This window comes from Strongylocentrotus purpuratus, unplaced genomic scaffold (genome assembly GCF_000002235.5).
Source record: "Strongylocentrotus purpuratus isolate Spur 01 unplaced genomic scaffold, Spur_5.0 spur5_scaffold_7, whole genome shotgun sequence".
Taxonomy (NCBI): Eukaryota; Metazoa; Echinodermata; class Echinoidea; order Camarodonta; family Strongylocentrotidae; genus Strongylocentrotus; species Strongylocentrotus purpuratus.
In genome coordinates this window covers 9,773,460-9,797,217 of record NW_022145613.1, presented here as the reverse complement: position 1 = coordinate 9,797,217, position 23,758 = coordinate 9,773,460, and the positions used below count along the sequence as shown (strand labels likewise).

The window sequence follows — 23,758 nt, the reverse complement described above, 5'->3', positions numbered from 1 at the left end:
TGGGTCTTTATTTGTCTATGGTATTCATGTACAGGTCCTTTGAATGAAAGTTTTGAGTGAGAGACACTGTGCAAGAAGAAACTAAGAACATATTTTATTTTGGTCATGTTAAAAGGAACCACCAGAAAACAGTATTCAAACTACTTGCGGGGCTACCCTGTTTGAAGAATACTGAATAAGTAAATAATTAAATAGATAGATAAATAGATCAATAGATAGGTAGGTAGGTGACTAAATAAATGTATGAATAAATGATTAAATATATAAAAGAAATAGAAATAAACCTCTTTATAAGCAAGTGATCTTTCATTACAATTGATCACTAAAACATTTTGTACATTAATACAACCACTTGCATCATATCTGCCCGTGATTTCGCGCTTAGAGACTTCACTGGTAAGCACTTTATAAGCAACGTTTTTAACATTATTATTATTATTATTATTTTTATTTTCTCCCCAGGACAAAAGTCCAAGAAGCAGGGCGGGGCCAAGTCAGACCAGGACGGGTCTGAGTGGGCGGGGCTGGACAAGAGGACCAAGTCCAAGCTGGCAGCGCTGAAGGTGATAGACACGCTGAGCTCCGAGACCATCCAGGGGTGTATTGACCTTCTGGCTGACCTTCACATCAACAAGGAGTTTGCTGAATCAGAGTAAGTCGATCAGCTAGGATGACAGGAATGTGACAAGATTATGAATTACTTTATGGAACATGATCTAGCCACACTATATCAATGGCACTGCATGTAATAATTTGATGAATAATATTGGATAAGAAATAACATGCAGATAGTAAGTAACTAAATGACTTATATAAATAATTTAAATAATGATAATTATAATAATAATAATGACAATAATGATATGCTCATTTTTTTGATAACCTTTCTCATGGTATCGATTGTAGAAGGATGATCAATTTTGATGTTATGTATTGTGTTAATTGTACCAACCAGTGGACATCAAATTTCTTGATATGAACAATAAACTGTATCATTTTACTTATACTTAAATGAAAAAAAAGTGAAGCTCAATTTAATTTACAATATACTTAAAATTATGGTAAATGTCTTCTGAGAGATAAGAAAAGGATTAGAAATGGGTACTAGCGCTCTGACTTAGTTTTAACCAAATCCCATTTGGACGCGCAGATTTTAACAAGTAAGAATATTGTCACTCCTCTTTGACAGGTATGATTATTTCCTCCATCAATTTTTTTGTTGATGTTGTTCTTATTATCTGTGATTCCATTTCATGTGTTTAGCACCAGTGACAGTGACAGTGCATCAGAGTCTGAACTGCCCAAAGGACAGAACGATGAAGATGAGGACAAAGTGAGGAAAAAGAAGAAGAAAAAGAAGCTGAAAGGAAGATCAAAGAGTGAAGAGGTAAGAAGCTGGGATCTTGGTGAGAAACAAAAGATTAGGGAAATGGTGATGCAAAAAATGAGGAAATATGATCAGTAGAAAAAGGGACGGAGAGATGATACAGATCCTGATACAGTATTTTCATGTTAGAACGTCGACTCAGATGTATTCCGCACCAAAGTTGTTTGACATCCAACTTTCAGAGCATAGCATGAAATCTGGTAGTATCCATACACTGCAAACTATACAAATATAACAGGACCAGATTTTAAACAAATTAGTGTAATTGAATTTCTTTCAGGCGGTCCAACCAGATCCAAGCGCGGAGGAGCAATCCAAAAAGAAGGTAAGCTGTCTGAATTCCTGTCATGATGTAGAAAGAGATCCTTCTCGAGTATCTATCTTATCCATACCATTTCATGTACTGACCTGCATTAATTGTTTGCTCTCTTCTGTAGTATTTAATTTAATGTTATAATATTCTGAAGCTGACAATTTTGAACGATAGATTTAGACAGATTGATTCTGTAGCTTGTGACTAATTGACTGACTGGAAAGAATAGTGAAGCAGTGATTAGATTGTCTTTTAATAATTGGCTAGTAGTGTGTATCAAGAAGATAATTCATATTTTAGAATGAACAAGTAACAGATATGTATCGCCGAAAAGCAGTGTATAATAAAGGTATGTCCCAATTGAAAAAAAAATTGTATTTATAACCTCACGAGGGAGCAAATATTTGATGGTACATTGCTTTGTGTTAACCATTTACCAAATTTTTAAGTTCAAGGAGCATCACATCTTTGTAACGTACTTAAAATGTAATCCATAAGGAACAAAGTGTGCTTATGATGTAGAAAGACATTGTTTGACCTATAGTCTTCTCTTTACTTCGTTTAGAAACGGGTCGTATTGTTTGATGTGAATGTGATATATTTAGCATTTATCTTTTAGTGTCGGTTGTCAGCAAACAAAATTAGAATGTAATCGAGCACCGTAACGGTCCGTTACATGTCATTACTTCATGAATTATAACCATATTCATGAGAATGTACATCGTGTATAAACTACTGTAGGTGTAATAGGTAGTGTAAGCAGAATTACAAGCAGTAGCAGGAGTGGTAGAAATTAGTCCTTCTGTAGTTGTGGCAGCATTAGAGAAACTAATATTGGAAATGAATGGGATCTGGAGGAAAAGTTAACATTGAAGCAGAACAATTTCACATGTGTATCCATGCGTTGCTTGAATTTTTCGTTTGCATTTACATGTATAAAGATATTCATTTAAAGCTACTCCTAGATAATGTGCAGCAGAAGCAAAGAGGTGGAGGGTTTGATAACAAAACACAATTATAACTACTTGATGACCCTTTCATATTGAAAGCTTTGCAATGTTAGTTAGTTCTTGTCCATTTTCTTTAAATAAATATTCTGTTGATATTTCAATGATCACTTTATGCTGCGGGACAGAAAGGGGCAGAATCCTTGAAAAGGCCGGCTCTTGTGCCGACCAAAAGTAAGAAGAAGCCGGTTCCAGTAGAAGAAGTGAAAGAGGAGATGAGGGATGTGGTATCGGTGATCGATGATCATTCTACTGACAATCCCTCAGACTCTGGCAGTAGTCAGGTGTGTTTGTTTGTTACGTCCATCCCTTCTTCACTGAGCATCGGTTGCCATGGTTACTGTGGAGCACATCATCTCTCTCTTTTCTTGGATCACTTCCTACACACATATCTTATGTAGTTTAGAACTTGTCAAGTGTAGCTGGGTATATCACTTACGATGGGTTAAATGCAAAGGCTTTGATGACATGAACTCATCATAAGAGTTTTGTGAAATCCCTAATGCAACCCATCGTCCATGGGCAAAGGATGGGTGTAAGCCCAGACGAGAGGTTAACAATGCACCGTAAGCGATAGTGAATCTTTTCTCAAAGCAAATGCCCCAGCCCAAGAAGCAATAAGCCTGACATGTCTTGTAAGAAAACCCTACACTGTACACCGACACAGGTTAATGAGTAGGTTTAACACACTTTCACTCTTTTAGCAACCACGACACAGGGTTTCTTGGAGAATGCTACACCTACAACATCTGCAATTATACATTTGATTCCTCCTTCTTTGAAATTACACACTTCATTTGACCAGTGTAGCTGTTAGTACTTAATGATAGTTTTTACTAATCAGTTAAAGGGCAGGTCCAAGCTATTGTCCCCTCTGGGGGTCAAATTTCATCTTTATATATATTTAACAAACTATACCTCATTTTAAAGCTGAAACTATGAATTTTATGAATCTGATAAAAAATTAAAAAAATTATCAAAATACGAAGAGTGCCAAGGTCACGAACTTCGATTTGTATTAATTAGCGTGACGTACGGGACATTACATTTTTATTTTTGTATCTCATTTGAATTATTTGTTTAAAATTAAATATCTCAGGACATGAAGACCATCATGCTAGAAAATAGAAAAAAATAGAAAAACTTTCAAAATTAATTAATTATGCAAATGAGGTAGGTTCCAAAGTGTGATGTCCCGTACGTCACAATTTGATCATAATTTGTTTAATTTTAATTATGAAAATATTTTTTTTTTTTAAAGATATTCTAGGAAGTTCTAATTTAGATGAATACCTAACAAAAAATAGGTTTAACAAAAATTTCAAAAATTCTGTGTTGATTACATAATCAAATTAAGAAATGTGACGTACGGGACAAGTGTGTGACGTACGGGACAACCCCATATAAAACCAATGCGAGATGTGAAAAAGGAAATGACCAAAAGGAGAATATATACTGTGTTAGGAAACTTGTTGTATTACAGGGATATATGAACATTTCAACTGGGTCCTTAATTTACTTGTTTGTACTTTTGTTGTTGTTTTATGTAATTGTTGTTAATGTAATTAGTCTTCAAGCCAGACCCCTGGTATTATCAACTTTGGTATTTTGCCAGTTGATGTCTCCAACATTGGCAGGATGCTAAATCATAATAGTGTACTCGTTCCTGAAATGAGTCTAATGAAATTATATGGTAGTGGATGCACCAGAAGCTAGCTTTTACAACTCATAGATGCTGCAGGTAAGAATAGCACACGTATGCTATCAAGCTGTCCATGTGAGGTTTTTTTATATTCTATTTAAATGTCATATATGATGGTAAAGGATTACAGCATGCACTGTACATGTTATGGAGCCAGCTCGGGAATTCTGATCTCCTAAAAACTAAATCATAACTTTTAAGGAAGGATAGCCTTTTTGAGTATTTCACACTCTCACCTACTTAAGATTCGTATCACTTTTACACCCATGCATTTTTGTTGAGTTTGCTTTGAATTAATCTTTTGAATTGTGGAAAAGGGTCACACAAACCTTTAGGGTTCTAATTTCTTATATATATGGTGGTGTTAATAAGATGTTTTAATCAATACGAAATACATTCAAGATTTATATTTTTGTATCCATCTTTCACAAACATGTAGGCTACATTAATGTACATCAACATTCTTGAATATATGACAGCAACATATACATGTTGTAATCTGTGATAAAAGGATATAAAAAAGACAATATGTCCAGTATTATCTTTGAATTTCTTCAAAATTCTATGATATTACTATCAAATAATTCAAACAAGCTATGAAGAAAAGACTTCATATTTTTAATGTATCTTTGTTCACAAACACTTAGAACATAAGAAATGTTCTTTGACAAAATATGATGTGCCGAGTGTGCCCCTGTGTTTCAAACAAGTTTAAATAAAAGTTTTCAAGTTCAAGTTCATCTTCTTCATTAATTATTGTTTAAAAATATTTTGCAGTGTTGAATGGAATGGATAAAAGAAATGAGAAAAGAAGCATGACTGCACATGATAGATGGGTAAATGGAATAACAATGGTAATATAGTGTGTATGAATATTAATTCAATTTGTTTTCTTTGTTAAAGTAATATTTGTATTGATTTACCTCATAAATTAACACAGATGATATTAAGTGATGGTCAGAGGATCTAATTGGAATCTAAAACACTCTAATTGTCACTGATTTAAGTTTAAATTGTTCACATTTAACAAATTTTGACGAAAATTCTCCATTTCAATGCATTTTCCCATAGGGAAAAGTTGTCCCGTACGTCACGTGTCCCGTACGTCACATGCACACATTTATGTTTTGGTATATTACATAATAACGAAAGGTCAGAAAAATATGGTATTAGTTGTGATTAATGCTTGATTCCATAATGAATTAAGATATCGTTACCATAAATCTCATAACTTAATAAATTCAGAGAACTTTTATGATGAACTTATTTTTGAAAAAGTCAGAAATTCTCTGGTCCCGTACGTCACGCAGCACATTAATTACATTAAAAATTAATTTATGAATTGGTCAGAACTAAAACTTTCCACAAATGAACTAGCCCATAATAGCCACAGACTCATACCAAAAGATAGTCATATAAATAATTTCATCCATTGTTATTTCTTGCTTAAAGTCTCTGAATGTCCCGTACGTCACAAAGCAAATAGCTTGGACCTGCCCTAAAATAGCTACAATGTTACAATGTGGCTGTAGATATCCTATATCACTTCTATTATATTCCTTTTTTAGTATTTCTTTGAATCTTGGAGGTGTATGTACTTGTTAGGAATCTATCCTTATCCATTGTCATCTGTTTCTCTCCAGTCCCTCATTTCAATCTCATTTTTAGACCTAAGCAAATACATTTAGATTAGTTACTTAAAACACTATCCTCTACAAGGAAATATGACTGTAATATGGTGTAGGTGTTTTGGGAATGCTCTATTTCCCTTGTAGAAGTAGCCCTTTTTTTCTAATAGACCAGGGGGGCGTTTCACAAAACTTGTCATCAACGACAATCACATTTTTTGTTATAAGCTACTGAAATCCTTGCTTCTGATTGGTTATCAGCAGATTTGTCACTGAATTTTGTAATTTGTCATTGAAAAAAGGCTTTGTGAAATGCCCCCCAGCAAGGGCTCATCCCCACTTCACAAATACCTCCTCCTCAAAATCTATAATGAAATTCACAGCTGTATTCAACAGGAAGTTTCCTGTGCAACATAGGTGAACATGCAGGGCAATTCATGTGCCTGTGATGTGAGGTTTTGGGAATCAGTATTTGTGAGGTAGTGGGAAAGAGCCCTGACACAATTAGTGTAGTTCTCCTCTTATCCTCTTCTCCCCTCTCTTCTCCTGTTCCTCTACCTCATTCTCTGCCGCACATCCTATCTCAGAGGTTGGTACGCAGACGCATGTGGCATAATCCCACATTCGTCCAATCCTGGGTGTCGGATGCCATCGAGGAGAATGCAGAAAAGGCGATCAAAGTAGACTCGCCGGGCCAGCCATCGATCTCTAGATTACAGGTTTGCCTGGACTTTCAACATCAGAATTTTTTATACTGCTGTTTGGGTGAATTTTTTACCCCCTCCATTTTCCCTGCTGTGATTTTGCAATGTGGTAATACAGTGATTCACAGTGTTATAAAAAGTTTAGTGTCGGAGAAAACAAATTGAATTCTAAAAGCTGAAATCCAAATGGAAGTTGGAGGATTATTTCCCAACAAGAATTTTTTGACATTTTTGGAATTGGTAGAAAAGTTACAGATAGAGTCCGTGACATTTGGGTAATTTTTCAAACAAAATTTTGTTCTAAACATACATTTTGCTTTTAGCTGGCCTTAGATAATGAGACAGATATGTCCTAATTAGAAGAATGATTTAATTAAGAACACCAACTCTGACTATTTTCCCAATTAGATTGGAAATAAAGATGGACCTCTGTGACATCAGATTGCAATAACTCCATTAGGCATTTTCTCACCCACGCGAGGTTGAACTTTTACCTACATTTTAATAGAGGGTACAACATAATCAGAATGGTTAACTGCCAATTAGTCTGATGCATACATGGTCTATCATTCCTTGATGTAACAGTAATTTGACCAACTAATACCATTTATGTCCTAATTATTATTTTTTTTTTAAATTAAAATTTAGTCCAGTAATTTCTCTCTCTCCTATATTACCACATGAATTATAATTTAGGATCAGAAAATGGGTTTTAAAATCCTGGATAATTAAAGTGTGCATGCATCTTAAGGAAATATGCTTGATACACATTGAATTATGCAGGGGATAAAGTACGAAAAAACAAAAACTACAGGGTTATTTCAGTCTCAGTCTTTGGGTCTGATTAAAGCACGGATAAAGTATTCTACCTCAATGGTGTATGTGAAAATGCCTACGGTACTTGCTAATAGCTTATGTGCAGGATTGCAAAACATTTGCTGTTTTTTCCTCTGGGCTGAGAATCCTACTTGAAAGAAAAATCTGCTGCTGGACTGTTTGATCTATCCTTCTCATTTTCTTTCTTCTCGTTGCACTACGATGGCGCAAAAAAGGTTGAGTGTGTGCTCTTTGATTCTTCTCCATTTTTCCTCTCTTCACCACCATGCAGTGCTAAACTGCAAAGACACCTGCTATGTTTGTGATGGCCTTCAATTCTTCAAACTTCAAAGGCTTTGGTTGCTCTTCCCTTGACTTTAAAGGAGCTTTGTCTTTGTCTTTATCATCCCTACAATAAAATAGAAATCTGTCTTGCTCTCTGTCTTCTATATTATAATGTTTATGCCTTTTTTCTATTTTTTTCCTAAAAAGCTATCATTGCTTTTGTCTTTATTTCATTTGATGAATAACTAAAAATGTATATATCCTACTCCTCAGAGCAATAATGCACTATCCACATCTTTGCTTGGTTTATTCTCTTTCCTTAAATCTTTCCTTCTGAAATGCAATCAAGCTTGACTTCAAAATCTGTTTCCTTTTTGCAGTGTTTTGTTTGCCTTGTGTGCATGCACACATATTTGCTTAGAAAAAGAAAAAACAAAAAGGAATGTCAAATTAGTTTGGGGTTTGTATTAAGGTGTATAAAAAGAAAGAAACTGCATGAAAGCAATTTGCAATTTGTATTCAGGTTCAGCTTGAGTGTGAGGTTTGCTTCTTTTGTGTTCGGTGATGGGTTGATTCGTTATTATTAGTTATTATATCTGTATCCATTCATGATGATTTTCAACAATTAATTGGCTGGGAAATGAGGCCATAGACACTTTGAATGTATGTAGTGATTGCCTTCTGCCCAAGGTAAATCTTGAATTACTTGAGTAATGCATTAGTTTTAGTTAAATGTTATGCATTTATAATAATGATGCAAGGCTGTACTGTGTCAGAATAGCTTTATTCAATGTATGTATTTTCCATTTCCACCATTGCTTGCCATGGATACCGACCCCGCCCACAAACATAATCATAGGATGCTAAAAAGCACCTCAATATAACCTTGAAATCAGAAGGCGAGGCAAAAGTGTTCAACCTCGCCCCTGAATCCAACGCCCTCCGCATCGAAGCCCGGCAGTACGATTTACTACCGATCCACGACACCCGCATGCTAGCCAACTCCGCCCACTCCGCCAACGCAAGCCTGCATGGCCTGCACATGGATGTCCGCCCCTTCCAAAGTACCTACCACGGCAAGAGCAGGTCCGGGTTATTGGGTAAGAAGCTGCCCCAGCTCTACGGGCGTGAGGGCACATCCACCCTCTACCGACTCGTCAAACCCAAGACTATGGAAGTGCCAGGCAGGTTAGGCCGCCAAGAGAGGGACAGGTGCGTCACAGAGCTGGGAGAGGCCAACCAGTACCTCGTCTACGGACCCGAAGCACCAGATGAAAATGTAGAGGACCCTTTTTACGATATTTGACACGTCGAGTGGTGTGGATTTGCACTGAGTGAACTAGCTTGGGCTAACGTGATATGTGTATCTTATTTAATAACTTCTAGTCTTCACAAGTTCACCTTGGAAACCTTCAAAACACTCTGATAGGGAGAATGTATTTAACTTAGTTAACTAAATCAACATGGTGGGTGTTCTATAGATGAAACAATTTAAGCACATTCAAATCACAATTCTATTTTTCTCATGGGTGATTGGCAATTTTGATCTGAATTACTCTTAGTCTTTAGGCCTGAGTTCATGAATAAGGTTTATCTTAAACTGTGGTTCAAAATTCTGGAAGGGTATTATATAGTCCCCATTATTTGCAAATTCAGTGTAAACATTTATTTCAGTCTGTGGTGCAGATATAAATAGATGGTTGTGCTGATTCGAGAAAGTTGAACAATAATTTGTGAACTTCCTTCTTTTCATGATAGTATAGAAGAATGTCGTAGATATGTCCCTGAAAAAGATGGTTCCTCAAAGTCCCTCATTGAAATATGAGAAAATAAATAAAACATTTAGACCACATCATGAAAAATTAAACCTTCATTTTGAATTCTGGCTTTAAAGAGTGTAATTATTTATGTGATTAATCAGTAAATCGAGTGATGTAGATATTGTTTGATCTATTAAAATGATATGTTTATTGCGTAGTTGCTGAATAGAATGTAGACCTATCAGGTTGTGTGATATACATATAGATGATGGATATGTGATTTCAGTAGTTAGATATGATTGATATTAAAATGTAATGATCGAGTGAATTCATTTAATAACTCAACTGATTAATGAATACTTCAATACTGAATAATTCAAGTGAAAGTGTAAAATCCTGTTTATTGATTATGTAGACATGGCATCACTGCTATACATATCTTTCCGATGCACTTTATTTTGGTTGAAAGTAGCAATGCACTAAACCACAATTAACTATAGTCAGTCATCATCATGTGCGGCACTGTTAAAGATAGTAGCATTGAATCGTAAAATAAAATAATGAAATATATTCATGTATATATGCATTAGTCATAATGACAAGAACATCCCTAACTCTAAATTGATGTTATAAAAATTATAGTAATTTGGAATACATTTTGACTTTGCTGCAGTACATGCCTGTACTTTGTGTGTTATGTGATATAAGTTATATAACATAATGTTCATGCTGTCTTGTTGGTTGGTCATATAAATAAATAATAACTTGTAAATAGACAAAAATATTACAGTTGTAGTCTAAGAAATATAATGCAACTCCATGGACAAACTTGTGCTTGCATTAGATATGAAGTCATACGTTGCTAACTACATTTACATGAATTGCTGTAGGGGCTCACATATATCATACATTTCAACATTAGTTCTTTATATAATGGGTATATATATTTAATCAATGCTACCATCTTCAAAAGAATGCTGCATAATGCACACAGTCTATCACTGATTCATCATACAAGCCTAACAAAAGTAACCATTCCATTGAAAATCAGGCTTTGTCTTTAATATAGAGTACTGCAATTGATTAGATTGATAATGCACATAGTTTATGATAGCTGCACAACTAGTGATTTATCCTACCACTTCATACAAGCCTAACAAAAGTAAACATTCTGTTCAAAATCAGGCTTTGTCTTACAGAGTGATCAGATTGATCCTAAAATACAGTATTTGTTATCTACAAAAGTTAATCGATAAGGATCAATTGCGACTCTTTATAAAACAAAACCTTGATCTACTAATCCATTTATTTGAAAAATGCAATGACATTCGAAACTGCAAAGAAATGATGCAATGTCATATGAGTATAAATGCAATTATATTTTTTCACTTAAAAGCTTTTAAATTAATAATATACCATACATGTACTTACATAGCGCATATCACTATTATGCCTCTATGCAAAAGTATTGAATATTAAATAGCTGTATTTTTAATCATAACTTCATGTCAAAAAGCAATTTCTATGCTGTTCCACATTTTAATTGCGAGCAAATGCCTGTATGTTCATATTCTGAATTGAATAATAAAAAAATTAAATGACTTCATATGTCTAATAAAACTAATGTGTGCGTGAGATGGTAACATAATGTATGTATTACAATATGAAGTTAAAAGTACCATGTCTATCATGTATTATTTTTCATCTGCTCCACTTTCTCATTTGATGCTCATCAAATATATAATTGGTAAGCACTGACAGTATTGGAAAAGGAATGAAATTTGATTTTGTATTGTATGCAGGATGGCTATTTCAAAGCAGATAATGTACCATTTTGTAACATTTTTCTTTTCAATACAAATGTATACCTAAAGCCAAATTGAAATCTGTTCTATATGTATTTTTAATGTAGGATTGCTGGTGTTCAAGTTTCTAGTTTAACATGTGATGTTGTAAATGTGAATATAATTCTTAAAAACAAATGTCAAAGCAGTGTGCATAGAGTTTGACCTTGGAAGAAAAAAATTAGCATTTTTCATGTATCTTTTTTCAATTTTTTCTGCTTCCCATGTTGATTCCTCATACCCTATATCATGCAATCCCCGTATTATTAATTATTTTCATGTCTCTCCCCCTTCCCCCTCCCCTTTGGTACACACACAGACCTTCCGAATCGGTAAATGCACACAGGCCCTCAAGAAGCACCCTCCGTTTGTGAACCGCTACGCCAAACGTACCAATCATGGCATCCCCATGTTTTCTCAAGAGAGGATACAAGAAAGGGCCAAGGTACGTCAGATGGAGCTTTATCTTTGAATAATCATTGGTTTGGCCGGCTGTATTTATTTCTGGATGTGATGTGCTATTTCAATGCTCTCTGCAATATTTGCTCCAAGCTTTATCTTGTCAAAGACAGGGATTAGGTTAGGATTAGGCCTGTCTTCATCAGCTCGAGTTTGCCAAATTACCCGCTATTTTCAGACTCGTGATATTATCCCGAAGCTCAAAATTGCGTTTTCACCAGACGCTCATCACAAACTAGCAAATTAGCCCGCTATTTCCCAAATAATGGGACATTTTGGAAATAAGACCAAGATTTCTCAGGATATTTTAATCTACCAAATATCCCTCTTATTGCAACTGCGGGATAGTTAAAATAGCGGGTTATTTGGCAGACTCGAGCTGATGAAGACAGACCTAAAGACAGGGTTTGGGTTAGGATTGGGTTCAGGGTTAGGTTTAGGGTCAGGTTTATGTTTAGTGATAGTGTTGGGTTCTGAGGTTAAAGTGAGGAACGGGTAGAAAATTAATTGGAGAGCTATTGTTGCTAGAGCCTGAGTTTTAGAATCTGTTTAGAATGCTACCCCAAATCCATGGATTGTAAAACAATTGTAAATCAAAAGATGGGTCAGGACAAAAGACATGCTCACTCCTTAGAATTAATTTCAATTTGATAATCTATTTAAATGTGAGTTGCATAAAGAAGGCCTGTAGGCTATTCAACTACAGAACAAATGTGAGTTGATATTTTTGGCATTTACACAAAACCTACATGTACTTGTAAATTGATAGCTACATGTATCTGTCATTTGATTCTGGTTGGAACTATGCTTTTAACAAGAATGAAAGTTATTGGAGCTTCATGTACCCGTATCACTCTCTCCACTTTGTTGTTTATTTGGATCTTTGGAGGCATATTAACTATTCATTTCATGTCGACCTCAAATGGTGATGGTATTTCTAACTCTTGTGTTTGAAAAAACAAAACAAAACAAAACAACATAAAAAACAACACTTCTTTAAACCAATAGAATTAAATGTGTGATAGAGTTAAAAATGTAAAAATGTAAAGCATATTATAGAGTAGATGTGATTAAAAAACAAAAGAAAAATTCCTCCTGTATATTTCGTGATGGCTAAAACATGCGATACAAAGTAGGAAATCAAATGTAGAGAACAAACCAAAGTAAAATGTTTTCATCTTCTTTATTTCGAGGAAAAGCTTTATATTAAACCTCAATTGTTTTATGTGCTGGCAATTATAACTTCACTTTATATCAATCATCAGAAAGCATCTTAAAGTCTTTAAGTATTTAGCAGAAAATATTTTGAATTTGTTCGATGCCAGTTTTTGATCCTCCTTTAACCTCCAGTCAACCCATGACTAATTTAATTCCATTTTTGTTTTTATCCCATTCATCCCTCCTTCCAAATTGATTCGCCCACCGTTTCTCATGCAACCATTTGAAATGAACATCATTCCTTCATGCATCACCACGACAACCACTACCACCACCACCACCACCACTTCCTCACTTGCTCACCAACATCTGATATTACTCCCGATGCTCTGTGAACGTGACATCCAAACCATCCTGTTGTAAAATGTTGTTGTGGCTATTATTACTCTTGCTCCCTTTGCTATTCAATACCAACCATCTATTGCAAATATTTGTGACATTTTCCTACTGAAATGTGCTACCACCATCCATGATTACTGTTGGTGTCTCCATATGGTACCTCCCCACTCTATTCAATCATTGACTTCCTTGCCCTACCATCACCACCATGATTTATTATCCCTGATACCCACCCTGATTATTAATGATGGTTTCCTGTGACCCCTTTCAACATCCACCCGTCACCCCGAATCCGTCACCCCGAACCCGTCACCCCCACCGTTACCCCCCCCCCCCCCCATGTCACCCCCACCCATTACCTCCTTCATATCAACCCATCATCGCCATCATCATCCTTCATCATCTGTAATGCTCCGGCTGCTTCACCACCATACCATTCCATGCACACACCTGTGAAACCACCACCGCTACCATTGGTGCTGTACTCTGGTACCGTTCATACCCTATAGCTACGCATGGAAGCAACCAAGGGTGGTGATCAGGTCACCGGTGGTGGGGATGAAGATACCTTGGACCAGGTAGGCTAACATGATCGACAGGCCATTCTTCACGTCAGTGTTTTGTAATAGTGGGTAGGGGATAATGCATTTGGGCAATATGAATAAATATACATAGATGTATAAAAGAACCTGTCTACAAAGGCCACTTTTTGTGTTTCCCTTGGGTGGTTGCTATAGACAGGCCTGACTGACCTTTGAGGAATAGGACTTGAATGCATAGGTCATAGTTGCTTCCGTATACACACATATATATATATACCTGCATCACCATCAATCCTCGTATATTAAACACAAAACCGTGAAATAAAACACCGTACAAAAAATTCTTGCCTCAAAATGTAGATGTTTATATCAAGCTCTCTTCAGTCTGATAAAATTATATTCAAGCATCAGAGTGACTTAGATTTGAAGAAAAAAAAATTAGTAGTCATGTTGAAATTATATACAAAGACATGTCTTGCTGTGTCTGTTATGTTTGGCTTTTATAGCATTATAAATGCAGTTTGTTTGACTGATTATTTGCTTACAGAAAAATTAAATGCAGGTGTTAATTTTGCAGTGCATATTGCCATCTTCCATTTGTTGCCTTTATATATTTATTCATTTATCTATTTATTGATTTATTCCGTTTTTATTTAAACAGGGTTGCTCCGTCAGTAATCAAAGTACTGTTTTCCAGGGGGCCCTGTAAACGAATGCAACATAACAATATGAATCATTAACCTGCTTTTCTGTTTAAATAAAAATTATTAGACATCATTACAATAACCTATGAGTTCATATACCATTCAAACTATGATTATTCAGCTTTTAATGTTTTATTATACATAGTTTGTAACAGCAGGATAGAGATACTGTCATTTCATTTGCATACTATCTTATTACACATCAATGAATACATACATACATGTACTCTAAGTGGTGTTTTTCACCCCCTCCCCTCCTAATGTTATTCACTTTAAAGGGCAATCCAACCCTTGTAATAAGTTGATTTGTATAAGTAGTAACGTTGTATATTTAAGTATTTTTTATTTGTTTTTTGGCATTTTTGTAGGCAGTTTACTGAGTCGTATGTAGCAAAGTTCTTCTGTTACCTTTGAACTTTTAGATGACTCATGACACGGAATACGCCAAGCTGATTGCCCTGAGTAGAGAGATGCATCGTCAGAACGAGGAAGTGCGCTACAAACTGATTAATCCACCGCCAGAGAGTGCCCTTGAGAAGAGCCTAGCTGGCATGACCATCAGGCACACCTATACACATGGCAGTAAGTTGGTAAACTAAATACAGTCAAACCTGTCTATAGCGACCGCCCGAGGGAAACACAAAAAGTGGTCTTAGAAGACAGATGGTCTTTGTAGACAGGTTCCTTTAGTACATGTCTCAATGAGAAACCATTTTCAAGGGAAACAAAAAATGTGCTTGTTGAAGACAGGTGGTCACTAAAGCAGGTTTGACTGTATTATCAATAAAGGTACAGTAAAGATGTTCAGTGAGAAAGAAACAATTATCTAAAAGGTCCTGAGGGTGGTGCTGAAATTCCTTATGTGCATGATCAGGGCAGTGTTTCACAAATACTAATGCTACGGTCACAAAGGATTGTACGAACGATAATTTTGTACGAATCTCCCTGTTTTTCCATTGTCTTCCTGAATTTCCATTGTCTGAAAATCGTTCGTACGGCGTTCACAGCAGTTTGTAATGGCATTTGTGACCGAGGCTTAAGATCGACTTTAAGTTGGACTTAAATATGGCAAGGCCGTTCATGCTACTGTTTGCTCTCAACATGGGTCTCTCAATTATGATCTTTAGATAATATTTTTTCCTTCAATTATGAATGATCAAAAAATATAAATTCTGTAGATTTGTGACCATGATTTTTTCGTCCCTTGAGAGACAAATGCCAGTAAGTGGTGAGAGTAAACAGTGGCATGAACGGCCTGCCATATTTAAGTCCAACTTAAAGTCAATCTTATTCTTTGTGAAGCACTCCCCAGGAGACAGAGACAGGAGATGGTTGTTTCCATTTGCTATTCTGAATGTTTCATCATTTTGCTTTGTAGATGTATAAGCCACAATGTTTTGTTACTTGCAGATGATAAACCCCAATATTAATTCCTGTTTTCCTAGACTCGATGATGAGGGGGCCTCCACCGTTCATGCTGGACTATGAAAGGTTAGACACGGACGAGATGGCAGGCATGAGCGCCCTCCCCAAAACACCCCCCAGGAAGCTGGATCCCATGAAGGGGGCACCCAACCCACGTAGCAGCAACGGAGGCCTGAGCATCAGCAAGGCAGGGGCACTGAACGGCATCGGCCCTGGGAGTGAGACGGCCAATGGATACGCCATCACCGATGGTCTCCTTGTCGGGTCAGGGATGAGGGATGGGCGTGTCATGAATGGGACCGTTAGGCAGAGCGGTGGTGATGCCAGTAGCCATAGAACTAAAGGTGGTGCGCACCATCCCTCGGGAAACCCCAAAAGGACTTCTGATGAGCAAGCAACCAGCGGGGATAACTCCAGACTGATTGTGTTCAGTGGAAAGGACACCAAGCAAACATCCAACTCTTTCAACTCCTCCTCGTCGACATCATGGGCAACCACAAGCAATGACAAGACCAAAGATCTGTCAGAGCCCAGCTACCACTCCGCCAACGCCGCCCACGACAAGAACCGACATCTCAGAAAAACGCTGGGGCGCGAAAGCACCATGGACCTTATCCAAAGACAGTATGGCCGTTTTCTGTCCGGGGTCAATATAGGGTCACAGGGCAACACTGCCTCATCAAACTCCAAATACCTGGATAGCATAGCCAAGTCAGTGCCTAATGGGAACCTGCTGTCCACGAAGGAGAAAGGAGGAGGAGGAGGAGGTGGGGTTACTAGATCAGCAAGTTTTGTGAATGAGAAGAGAATAGCTCCTCTGAGCAAGATGGGCGACCAGGCAGCCATACTGAAACTGGCAGATGCAAAGGTGAGATATTTAACTCAACTTTCAAGAACTTTTTTAGCTAAATGGTCTAGTAAATACAATGTAGTTTCATTTACTTTCTTTTAAAATTAAAAAAACATTTTGTTGATCTGTAAACGTTCTTTGATAAGAAAATTTACTTACTAGTTGTATGTATTAAACTTTGATAAGAAATAAAGATTTGTAAGTAATTGTTGTTTTTGAGGTATGCTTAATATTGCAAGTAGGCAAGATATTCGTGATCATAAAACCAAGGAGAACAGTTTGGGCATATTTTTCAATATGTGAAATTACAATCAACTTATTCTTAGATTTTTTACTAATTGCTACCACCAGAGAAATGTATCTGTAATCTAAAAATAAAGAATGTAAAGAAAGTAATAACTCAATTTTTCTGCTTGTCATTTAAAGTTTTTTTTCTTTTCTTTTGGTCTCCTCTCTTGCACCACTTGTACTTTCTTTTCTTCTTTATGATGTATCCTCATTTTCTCTTTTCCATCTCCTCTCTTTATTACTCTCTTTACCTTGTCATCTTTAATCTGGTTCTTTCTCTTTCCCTCTCTTTCTTTGGCTCATTTTCTTTATCCCTCCTCTTCATCTGTCTCTCTGTCTTTCTCCTCCCCCCCCCCCCTCTCTCTCTCTCTCTCTCTCTCTCTCTCTCTCTCTCATATTCTCTCAATCTTCCATTTCTCTCTGTCTCTTTGCACTTCATGTGTTATAGAAAAAGACCAATACTCCATCTTCATGACAGTGTTCGACAACGATGCAAGCCAGCGATGAATTCCTCGTACCCTAGCAACCATTGATGCATGCAGTCAACCAAGAGCAAGCACTGATAGAGTCTACCAAAGATCTCACTTTCATGATGAAGTGGTCGGCCTGTGGAACAACTTGCTGCCAGCAATAATACCTCTTGCCCAAGCAGCTACTAATATCTACAACCAAAGATCAAACCCCCCTGATAGCGTATTTGTGCTTCAGAACAGTTCTTCAGGCCAAAACTATTCTTATCACTCTACCAACCACCGATGCAGATCAACAAAAACTATGTGTCTTAGAGCATGTGGCTCCGGAACCTTATTTTTTTTTATCCCCAATGATGATCATGAATTTGAAAAGAATGTGCAGAATATTGTCTCTTTTGTATATTTTCACTGACCTCAGTTGGCAAGAACTCAGGACAAGAAATGTTGATGTTGCCTTTTTGCTTATCATAACTTATATGTTGTTATTGTTGAGTAAAGTCTTTATACAGTGTGATGCAATCATTGTCTGAGTATTGAAGATTTTATTTTACCTGACTGTTGAGAAAGCAAGTATGTGATTGTAGTTAGGTAAACAGGGAGGTTTATATGGAGGGGTCAGTGACACAAAGACGTAACTCCATTTTTGCCCTTTTGAGAAAAAGTGGTTTTGTATCACTTGGCCTTAAGGAGTTAAGTTTATGTTTCACTAGCCATTGACTTCAATGGGGTGTTGGGTGGAGTTAAGTCTTTGTTTTTCCTGGAAAAGCCCACATTTTTCTGAACATTTTGATTTCAAATACTAATTGTTGTCTCTGTGTGTCACTGAACCCTTGATATGGCCTCTATTAAAGTCCCACCTGTATCAGAGGAACTTGGTAATCAAGGACAATTGCCATACCAAACAACACTAGAGCACCCATTTGGTATCGAACCTGGCAACTCGCAATCAGGAGACCAGTGTTATACTGCTGAGTCATTATTCCTATTGAATCAATGATGTGAATAAACAATATCTAAAAATATTGATGATTAAAAAAATGGTTTGAATGGTACGAACGGAGTATTAGAACAAACATTGGAGTATAAGAGCGATGGACAATGAAAATAATACACACATTTACCCGCCGAGTATGCTTGAGTATTAAAGATGAAGGTAGATCCAGAAAATAAATGATCCTGGCCATTTTTTACCAAGTTTGTTATGCAATGAGGTACTCATTTTTTGTGTGAAATATTCGTATGAGTATTTGTTGTTGTTAAATCTGAAATAAGAAACTTGACTATCCTTGTACAGCCTTGAATTTAAATGAACAAAAATGTTTGTAAAGTATTATTTCTGTGTATAACCAAGCACAGCTGTATATAATGTACATAAGTTATATATTGTACACAGTCATCATGAAGCAACTGTTAAGATTTGGAGAGATGTTTTTTGTTGTACATTTAGAACAATATGGTATTTATTAGTATTTATAGAAAAAGGAAAGTTCAGAACAAAAGTAGCAACCAGAATTCCTGGGTATATTATAGATCAAGTATGATTCTCATGCTGCTCTTACAGGTAGCTTTTAGCTGTTTTAATGTATTGCACAAGGCCAATGTTTCTTATACATGTACCGTCTTTTCTTTCATTTTTTGTAAAGGTACTGCTTGTGCGGATTCTGATGCGCATTCCATCTTAGTTTGCTTCCATCAGATACTGTGTAAAATCCCTTATGCATAACAGAATCTCACACACAGCTTGTTTTCTTTAAAACAAGTAATTTTGTTATTTTCTGATAACGTCTTTACTTTTGTCCTCTTTGTCATCATCTTCTTCGTCTACGACATCGCTTTTCTCTTATTTCTCTTAACCTACTGCTACCGCTATGGCTAAAGTTACTCCTAATCCCAAGTACTCTGTCTTTCTTCTGTGTATGCAGCAATAAGAAATAAATACAGTATTTATCGGAACAAAGCAACCAGTCTCATTTTTAAGGGGAAAAATCATGTATTTCTTAAATTGATGCACCATTGGAGATGGAACAAAGCTTTCAGATCAAATCTATTTTGCAGTTGTAAAAGAAGTTACATCTGATCAAATCAATTGCACCTTTTTTCTTTTTATTGTTCAGCAGGTTTGAAAAGTATTCAAATGAAGTAAACCTTGTGTGTTAAAAATGTGATACCGGTACCAGTTTAATAAATGGCTTGGAATGGCTGCTCGGTTGCAAAAAGACTTTTGGTTAAAAGTAATACTGGTAAATGTTTATAAAATCAGTCCATATGTTGTGGATAACAATATTCTAAATTTTCTTATGTGACTACATTTATGATGATAACAGAGTCATGTTCTTACAAGTTAACAACTATTTTCCCCTTACTAAACATTTGTTAAATTAGTTAACAATTTTATTAAATTTTTTTCTCGTACATTCCAAGACATATTTAAAAAAACAACAATGTTTATTGTCATGGCCAAGTCAGAATTTGAAACAGTACCTTGACTATGCAGATGGAATAAATTTGGGCCGAGATTTGTGATAAATTTCAATTTTTTGTATAATGATAATTCTATCCATTCCACTGAATTCCTGGAATATTTTAAGATAACGAACGTGTATGCTCTGATGCAGTAGGCCTAAGTGTTTTCTAACAGTACTTTTTTTTCAAGCAACATGGACATATTACAAAACGTTTATTTTAAAAAGATAGAGCTGTAATCTCATAGATTAAAGGGATAGTTGAGTTCTGTTGCAAAAAATATTTGTTTTGTGAGATAATGAAAAACTGAGTGTCAAATTTGAAAGAACATAATATTTAAATGACAAAATCATCTTTGTTTGATCTAAATCGCTTCAGAGACGGCTGAAATATAACGATTTCTAATACTTATGTACCACAACAAATATTAGATATTTTGAAAAATTTGAAAAACCTGTTGAAAAAAAAAGAAATAACACCTTTTATGTCGTATTTCAACCAATGCCGATGTTGGCTTTTTTGTTGGCATTTTCGTGTTGCTTATATTACCCATAATTAGCCGGCTCATGTATTGTTATTTTTAATTGAATAATTAATTAACGGTCGTCATGTTTTTTGGAAAGTGGAGCTGAATTGGTATGATCGTATTGGCTAAATTTCACACATTTTGGGGTCTAAAATTACCTTCATAGCAATTTTAGGTTCGAAAAGGGCACTAGAAATGTCATAGATAAGAATAAGAGCAATAATCATGCACTTTGAAGGCATTTGTGGTCTAAAAACAGAACTCAACTATCCCTTTAAGACTTTGTTATAAGATAATGATGATTGCACGAAAATAATGGATAATTTGTGTACCTTCATAAATGAAAGAAAAGCTCTTGTCAGTAATAGATATGAGAAATAATGAAGAGAAAACAAAGCTGGAAATGTGTTCCACTGAAAATACGTTTGTCCATGGAATTTTGTTGTGTGGTGAGGTCATTGTGTGGGTTTGAAATTGAAATTGTCTTGATGTTTTTTTTTAATCACGAGCCTAATCTGCTGATGAAAAGACTTTGTTCAAAGTAAGGAAACTGACATACAAGAAGATTTACAGAAGTAAAAGGGAAGAAAATGATGAAAGCTAAAGAAATTCAAAGCAAGAGTGAGAAGGGAGGGAGGAGGGAGGAGAGAGAGAGAGAGGGAGGGGGGGGGGGAAAGACGGACATACAGGAGAGAGAGAAAAAAGAGGGGGTAGAGAAATAGAGAAATGATTGAATACGAATATAGGAGAAGGGGCGACTGACAACAGAAGCTGTTCTACTAGAAACTTTATTGGGAATATGCGACTATTAGTAACAGACTAGGGGTCAAGTCGAGCGACCTCTTGAACTGCGATCTGCAGTGGCATAGCTAGGCAGAGTGCAACATCCCCTCCTTTAATGGGGGAGGGAGGGGGGTCAATGAAAAAGGGAGAGGAGAAAGACAAATTTTACACGATGATACGACTGCCCCAACCTGCCTGTACCCACATCCAATGGCATTTTTTCATAGTTTTGTAGTTCGTCATTTATCCAAAAGATTTGAATAAAGAGAAAACACCGATCTCTACCGATGAGAGGAAGACAATTAAGATACGAGAGAGATACGAGGATTATCATGATTCATTTGTAAATGGAACATACATTGTTGCCCATAGGGATGCCAGTTAGAATTGATCAGAGGGCCCGTGAAATTCACCTAGAATGAGCTATTTTGTACACAAAAAAGCCTAAACTATGGTCTGAAAATAATTCACCAGGGCCTGAATTCAGGCTATTGCCTGAAAACTGGCATCCCTGTGCCCATAAATTTGGTATAATTTTTCTTTTCCTCTTTCCATGAAATGATTATGACAATATGATTTATTTTTATAGAGAAAATGTTATCTTTTCAGAGCTCTATGACTCTTTACATTAAGCAATACAGTTCCGTGAAGATAGAAGCTACATGTATATGTCAAGAATATACATGGATCATATTGTCTCATTCTTTCAATGAAAAGAGGTAAATTAAATTCTAACTTTATAAGAAACGATTCATTTCATGTACAATTTGAATATGTGGCTCTGACCACAATTTTCTAAAATATTGAATCAACTGATCACCTTTTACTCTTTCTCCCTCTCCACTCCTCTCTCTCTCTCTCTCTCTCTCTCTCTCTCTCTCTTTCCTTCTCTATCTCTATCTGTCTCCCCCTCTCTATCTTTTCTCTCTTTTTCTCTCTCTCTCTCTCTCTCTCTCTCTTCCCTTCTCTGTCTTTCTCCAGCGGACTCTCTATCTCTATCACTCTCTTTTGATCATTCACTCTGACTTATCTGTCTACCTCGCTCTCCCCTCAGTCACGCTTTGTGACGTCATAATAATGCGAGCGGCGCAACACGTCAAACTTTCAGCCAATCAACTTGCAGGAACCACCGGATCAAGATATTCGTGACGTCACAATGTTCTAAGGCGCTACGCGCTGGCATTTGTTTACTTTGCATGAAAGTACGTTGCCAATGCTTCATTCTTATCGAATTCCCCCTAGCATTCGGATGTCTGTACATCTTGCTTGCTTCACAATGCCAAATCAATCTTCGAGAAGGCGCCGATTCTTTGGTCGATTCAGAAAGACAGTGACTAAAGGATTTAGAAAATTATGTTGCTGTTCACCAGGTAAAAAAATCTTGGTAAAAAAATTGACTAATTATTCTAGCTCATCACGTAGGCCTAGATGTACATGACTTGTACGCTTTCATGAAATAATATTAGACGATAAGATATGTTTCGGCATAGTATATATTATTTGAGTGTCATGTATTATTTAACATCTTGATTGAGTATGTAATTGTGCTTTATCTTTTGCAATGTAATCGTACAGGTGTACATTGTATATATTTTCACGTTCAACCACTAAGCAGCGATTTCTTTCTCCAGAAGAAACCATCCATCAAAATAGAGAAAAAAAATAATCTTGTATGGCTCAATCACCATTTTGTTTTGAATGGTTAAAATCATTGCGATATATCATTTGTTTTTCAGCATCTGCTGACATAGACAATCGTCCCCGTAGACTGACAGCTGAAGACATTCAATTGGTAAGCCATTTGTGATTGTTTAAAGAATATAACAAAATTCATTCATTTCAAAGATACTTTAGTTATCAATTTGATATCTTGTTAAGGAAATCAATTGAATAATCATTTACATAGATGGTCATTGACATTACATTCATAATGAAATTATCAGTGTAAATTTGAGTTTCAAAGGTTTGTCTATGGAACTGTCTGTAAATGTTATATTTGTTGACTGTAAATCATCATAAACCAAATGCTTGAAAATCAAATAGTCCATTTTTACATATATTTTTTTTTAAAGCAAATTTTAGATGAAACACCTAAAATCCCAGATATTGATGAACATTAAAAGAGCCAAGAATTGCCAGCGTTTCGAAAAAAAAGTAGTTTTACACTTTTAACATGCTAGATCCAACTTTCGACGTTGAACCTGAGTCTTAGAGTTAAAACACGTGCTTTCCATAACCTTAA

At 36.0% G+C, this 23,758-nt stretch overlaps 1 protein-coding gene across 10 annotated transcripts in view; it reads left to right on the top strand.

Annotated features, from left to right (window-relative positions):
• The window catches only part of LOC580601 (cytosolic carboxypeptidase 2), a 65,053-nt gene extending 45,780 nt beyond the window's left edge, over positions 1–19,273 (top strand). For 6 of the 10 annotated variants that reach the window (XM_030973687.1, XM_030973688.1, XM_030973691.1 and 3 more), the window contains 9 exons: positions 463–652; positions 1,264–1,387; positions 1,668–1,712; positions 6,625–6,756; positions 11,766–11,891; positions 13,972–14,040; positions 15,131–15,290; positions 16,154–17,001; positions 17,720–19,273. In XM_030973687.1, coding sequence (XP_030829547.1) covers positions 463–652; positions 1,264–1,387; positions 1,668–1,712; positions 6,625–6,756; positions 11,766–11,891; positions 13,972–14,040; positions 15,131–15,290; positions 16,154–17,001; positions 17,720–17,746 — 1,721 coding nt within the window. In that variant the 3' untranslated portion in view covers positions 17,747–19,273. Of the gene's footprint in view, positions 1–462; positions 653–1,263; positions 1,388–1,667; positions 1,713–2,835; positions 2,992–6,624; positions 6,757–8,701; positions 9,510–11,765; positions 11,892–13,971; positions 14,041–15,130; positions 15,291–16,153; positions 17,002–17,719 lie in introns of those variants that run through there. The other 4 variants (XM_030973690.1, XM_030973689.1, XM_030973696.1 and 1 more) reach the window with 4 other exon arrangements.
• The last annotated feature ends 4,485 nt before the right edge of the window (positions 19,274–23,758 follow it).